The sequence below is a fragment of the Macrobrachium nipponense genome, chromosome 34 (genome assembly GCF_015104395.2).
Source record: "Macrobrachium nipponense isolate FS-2020 chromosome 34, ASM1510439v2, whole genome shotgun sequence".
Taxonomy (NCBI): Eukaryota; Metazoa; Arthropoda; class Malacostraca; order Decapoda; family Palaemonidae; genus Macrobrachium; species Macrobrachium nipponense.
This window is the reverse complement of record NC_061095.1, coordinates 20577919-20583521: the sequence shown is the minus strand read 5'-3', so window position 1 is coordinate 20583521 and position 5603 is coordinate 20577919. Positions and strand designations below refer to the sequence as shown.

Below are 5603 nucleotides of genomic sequence, written 5' to 3'. Positions count from 1 at the left end.
CTCTCAATATTATTACTGTTATTAACATTATTATGATTACTAACATTTATACAACTTCTGCAACTGTATGGATATTGCCGATTACTCATTTTTATATCATGTTATCTCATGTATCTAGATTGTGTATGTTATTGTGTGTACAGTGGTGCTCAAATCTCGTGCGACATGATTCTTTTTGCATCCTTCAGAGTCTCATACTCAACGTGATGTTGCCAAGTAGTGTTAAACTTCTTTTTTTTCTTATTTCATACATGTCGACAAGTTTGCGAATTCACAGCTAGCCTTATTTTCCTTATGGTTATATAAATATGATCCCTTTTATGCACTGGTATGATTAGTAATCTGTGTGATTTGAACTTTTTTTTTTTCTTTCTTTTACGTTGCTTAGTTCAAAGTGCGGTGTGATTAGGTTAGCGGTGCCATCAGTGAAAGCACACTTAACATGATCCTCGGACCGGTCAACATAACCACGTCTGCAGCACTATGACAGCAGACCTAAATTCTAATAAGTTCAGCAGTCATAACAACATTTTCAAAGTAGGAATATGAATTACAACCAGTTTTCTTTGAATGTTGACATTTATGCTGTGTTTAAGCTGCCTGTGTTTTGCAAAATGTTTCATAGGCCTAAATAAATCGTCTAAGCCTTCTGAGATGTAATCTGTTACTAAAGAATTTATTTGTAGAGATTACCTGTTCTTTGAGGAGTACGATAGGAATATGAATTACAACTAGTTTTCTTTGAATGTTAAAGTTTTAGGCTTTGTTTAAGCTACCCGTATGTTACAAAATGATTTATAAGCCTAAAAAAATTTCTAAGCCTTCTGAAATGTAATCTGTTACTAATGTTTTTATTTGTAAAGATTACTTGTTCTTTGAGGAATAAAAGATGATGATGATTTTGATTATATGGAGAAGATGGCTACTAATCGAAATATCATAAGTATTAATGTTAAGGCGTATGGAACACTTGTTTTTCAACTGGTTTAGAATATTATATTCCTAAAAGTCCTTCTGCTCTTTTTGGTGTATTCTTTCATAAGGTAACTTGAAGTGCAAGAATATGTAGATAACTTCATTTCCTTTCTGGCCAGAAATTGTTAATAGAGAGATGTGACTGTTAAGTGTAAAGTAAAGAAATCTAACACCTAGGCCTAGGAACAATATCTTGGCTTTAACAAAAGAATAATTGCATAGACGAATATTTGCTAGTACGCCATCATTTTTTGAAATATTTAAGAATTATAACAAATAATTATGTATGAAAATCCAATTATTCCTCTAACATATATAAAGTAAATGTTTTCAAGATCATTTCATTGTCGCTACTCTGTGTAGACCTACTTATGTTACACCGGATGGTTGTTGTTGCACCGACACTAATGATACGTCACACACGCTCCCATCACACGTTGATATTGGTGGGCACATTCTTCTTTTGTATATACATATTTACATTTTTTTCAGCATTGAGGTGTAAAAGCAATCAAATAGGACTATTTCAAATTTTATGCTTGCTTTGGAAGCATCATTAATGTTATGACATTTTTTTCCTTTTTTTTATGTAACATTTGAACTGATGCTTGATGACGACTTCATTTTGGTCAAATGCTTCAGCGATGTGTGAACGAAAGTTTTGAAAATATTTCTAAAGAGTTTTTTTCAGAAATTTACTACACGTGACATTTTCTTACAGTTTTGAAGATTTCACTCTTATGAAACATATTATGGCCTTATTGTATGCAATAATCGCGTTTCCGCATTGAAATAATAGATAAATATGGAGCATGCTAGGTTGCCAGTTAGGGAATTTTGAACGAAATCTTATGAGATTTGAGCATCTCTGCATCTTTGTGTACTCCATGTATATAGCCTGGAGATTGTATACTCCATGTATATGGCCTGGAGACTGTATACTCCATGTATATGGCCTGGAGACTGTATACTCCATGTATATGGCCTGGAGACTGTATACTCCATGTATATGGCCTGGAGACTGTATACTCCATGGAGAGGCTGGAAGAATCCACCTGGATTTTTTAGATTCTAACGTTGGTGCAAACCACTTACAAGGGTAACATTCAACATGTCTAAATACCTTAGCAATTGTTGTGCATTTATAAATGATTTTTTGGCCCGTATTCCACTGGTTGGAATCGGGATTACATCTAATTTATATGAAGACCTGCAGCCAGTAGCGAGTTTCCTTCGTAGGAATTGGTTCGCTGGAGCCCTTGCAGGCATTGGAGGACTCTTATACAGTCATCTACAAAAGGAGAGGGTGGCCAGAAGACGTGCCGAGGACGACAATTTGAAGAGTCGTGTTGCACTCGACTTTTGGCAGAACGTATCCGACAATTGGGAAACACTATTTCGCCTGGAAGAACACAAGAACATGGAACTCCGAAAAGATATCGGGCTCAGGAAAGAGGCTGAGGAAGCCCTCCGAAAAAGGGTCTGCGATCTGGAGAAATGTCTAGCCGACGAAAAAATTCGTCATTTGGAAGAGCTGCTGGATATGGAGGAAGCGGCGGCGAAGCAGGTCAAGTTGCCGGAAGAGGCCAGCAACAAAATAGCGTCTGAAAATCAAGATCTGAAGAAGCTCAATGAGGAACAGACGCTTCTAATATCAAGACAAATGAAGGAGATTGAGGATTTAAAACAATTGGAATCTGGATATAAAGAGTTGAAAAATGAGCTGGCAACTTTTGCTCGTGAGAAAGAAGACCTTCTGAGGCGCCTGCAGGAACAGGAGGCACTTTTGAAGGAACCGCCGGAAAGGGCAGGCCACACAACCGGAGAGAAAGAGAAGCTCGAAGGAGAAGTAAATGAGAAGAGCAGAATCGGTGAAATGGAAGAGGAATTGCGAGAATTACGTCATTCTCTAACTCTGACGAATTCGGACAGAGATCGCCTCAGGGAAGAGAAAGAGAGGCTTCGAGAGATAATTGACCAGAAGGAGACGGAATATATAGAACTAGAGAGGGAAGTAAAGGCATTGGGAAATGTGAACCAGGAACTCATAAAGGATATTTACCAGTGGGATAGGGATACAGTTGCGTTCGAGCAGACAATTGAAGACTTGCAGGGAGCAATCGACGACCTGATGAGGAGGAATGTGGAACTGAGCAAATTGAATATGGAAATGGAAGGGAAGAACACTTTACAAGAAAAAAAACTACAACAGGAACAGGAGGCACTTTTGAAGGAACCGCCGGAAAGGGCAGGCCACACAACCGGAGAGAAAGAGAAGCTCGAAGGAGAAGTAAATGGAGAAGAGCCAATCGGTGAAATGGAAGAGGAATTGCGAGAATTACGTCATTCTCTAACTCTGACGAATTCGGACAGAGATCGCCTCAGGGAAGAGAAAGAGAGGCTTCGAGAGATAATTGACCAGAAGGAGACGGAATATATAGAACTGGAGAGGGAAGTAAAGGCATTGGGAAATGTGAACCAGGAACTCATAAAGGATATTTACCAGTGGGATAGGGATACAGTTGCGTTCGAGCAGACAATTGAAGACTTGCAGGGAGCAATCGACGACCTGATGAGGAGGAATGTGGAACTGAGCAAATTGAATATGGAAATGGAGGGGAAGAACACTTTACAAGAAAAAAAACTACAACAGGAACAGGAGGCACTTTTGAAGGAACCGTCGGAAAGCGCAGGCCACGCAACCGAACAGAAAGAGAAACTCGAAGGAGAAATAAATGAGAAGATGAGGATCGGTGAAATGCAAGAGGAATTACGGAAATTACGTCATTCTCTAACTCTGACGAATTCGGACAGAGATCGCCTCAGGGATGAGAAAGAGAGGCTTCAAGAAATAATTGAGCAGAAGGAGACGGAATATATAGAACTGGAGAGGGAAGTAAAGGCCTTGGAAAATGTGAACCAGGAACTCATAAAGGATATTTACCAGTGGGATAGGAATACAGTTGCGTACGAGCAGACAATTGAAGACTTGCAGGGAGCAATCGACGACCTGATGAGGAGGAATGTTGAACTGAACAAGTTAAATATGGAAATGGAGGGGAAGAACACTTTACAAGAAAAAAAACTCCAACAACAACATCAGATGATCATTGATGCTTATACCAGCATGGCTGCGAATCAAGGGGAGGTGATCAAACAGAAAAGAAAAGGACTTTGGGGAAGAACTCGATAGCGATAGTGAAGAATCTGATGATATTGTAAATACTGCTGACCACAGGGAAAGAAGTCAAGGGTCAGCAGTATCGGAAGATAAGAACAAGAATGAAGAGAATGAAGCTAAGGAGATGATGCGACAGGCCAACCAGATTTTTTGGCTGGCTGTGCAGCAGAAGGATGCAAGGCCTTAGGCTGGAGGATGGAAGGCAGTTGGGGGGCTGCTGGAAGTTCACTGGCCTACAAGGAAGACCTAATACTCAGCCTGGACTTGAGGCAACTACTCGACCTGCACCCGAGGCTGGAGGATGGAAGGCAGTTGGGGGGCTGCTGGAAGTTCACTGGCCTACAAGGAAGACCTAATACTCAGCCTGGACTTGAGGCAACTACTCGACCTGCACCGAGGCTGGAGGATGGAAGGCATTTGTTGGCTGCTGGAAGTTCATGGCCTACAAGGAAGACCTAATACTCAGCCTGACTTGAGGCAACAATACTCGACCTGCACCCGAGGCTGGATGGATGGAAGGCAGTTGGGGGGCTGCTGGAAGTTCACTGGGCCTACAAGGAAGACCTAATACTCAGCTGGACTTGAGGCAACTACTCGACCTGCACCCGAGGCTGGAGGATGGAAGGCAGTTGGGGGGCTTGAATGGAAGTTCACTGGCCTAGAAGGAAGACCTAATACTCAGCCTGGACTTGAGGCAACTACTCGACCTGCACCCGAGGCTGGAGGATGGAAGGCAGTTGGGGGGCTGCTGGAAGTTCACTGGCCTAGAAGGAAGACCTAATACTCAGCCTGGACTTGAGGCAACTACTCGACCTGCACCCGAGGCTGGAGGATGGAAGGCAGTTGGGGGGCTACTGGAAGTTCACTGGCCTACAAGGAAGACCTAATACTCAGCCTAGAACTTGAGGCAACTACTAGACCTGCACCCAAGGCTGGAGGATGGAAGGCAGTTGGGGGGCGGGTTGTTTACACTTTACCGGGCCAGTTGCTCCCTACTTTGTTTGTTGTTGTTTTGGTATCGCGACACCCAAATCCATCCGCCACGGTAAGTAGCCTTACTGTAACCCCTGTGGTTAGCGCGCGCAGCGCAACATTACCTCTTGCCAGACATGCCGTGCCTGCCAAGAATCTTTAAATTTGCGGATAAGGCGCGAAGCGCCGTTCCGCACGGCTTTCTGACAGCACACATAAATCGATCGTCGCGGATATGTAGTAGCTCCCTACTTTGTTTGTTGTTGTTTTGGTATCGCCGCCATATTGGTTTTGGTGTTCTTCCGCCGATTTCGGTCGGCGGTCGAGTGGGCCCGCTAATCTGTAAGTGCTCCTGGGGGACTGCTGGAAGTTCACTGGCCTACAGGAAGACTAATACTCAGCCTGGACTGAGGTAACTACTCGACCTGCACCCGAGGCTGGAGGATAGAAGGCAGTTGGGGGGCTGCTGGAAGTT

The 5603-nt window shown here is 42.9% G+C and overlaps 1 protein-coding gene across 1 annotated transcript; it reads left to right on the top strand.

Annotated features, from left to right (window-relative positions):
* Positions 1 to 2086: 2086 nt before the first annotated feature.
* LOC135207785 (uncharacterized) lies at positions 2087 to 4168 on the top strand. The gene has a single exon (XM_064239610.1). The coding sequence runs from the start codon at positions 2087 to 2089 to the stop codon at positions 4166 to 4168; it is 2082 nt and encodes a 693-aa protein (XP_064095680.1).
* The last annotated feature ends 1435 nt before the right edge of the window (positions 4169 to 5603 follow it).

Excerpts from the sequence above, each read along its gene's own strand:
- LOC135207785 (XM_064239610.1), top strand. The coding sequence starts at position 2,087 with ATGTCTAAATACCTTAGCAATTGTTGTGCATTTATAAATGATTTTTTG.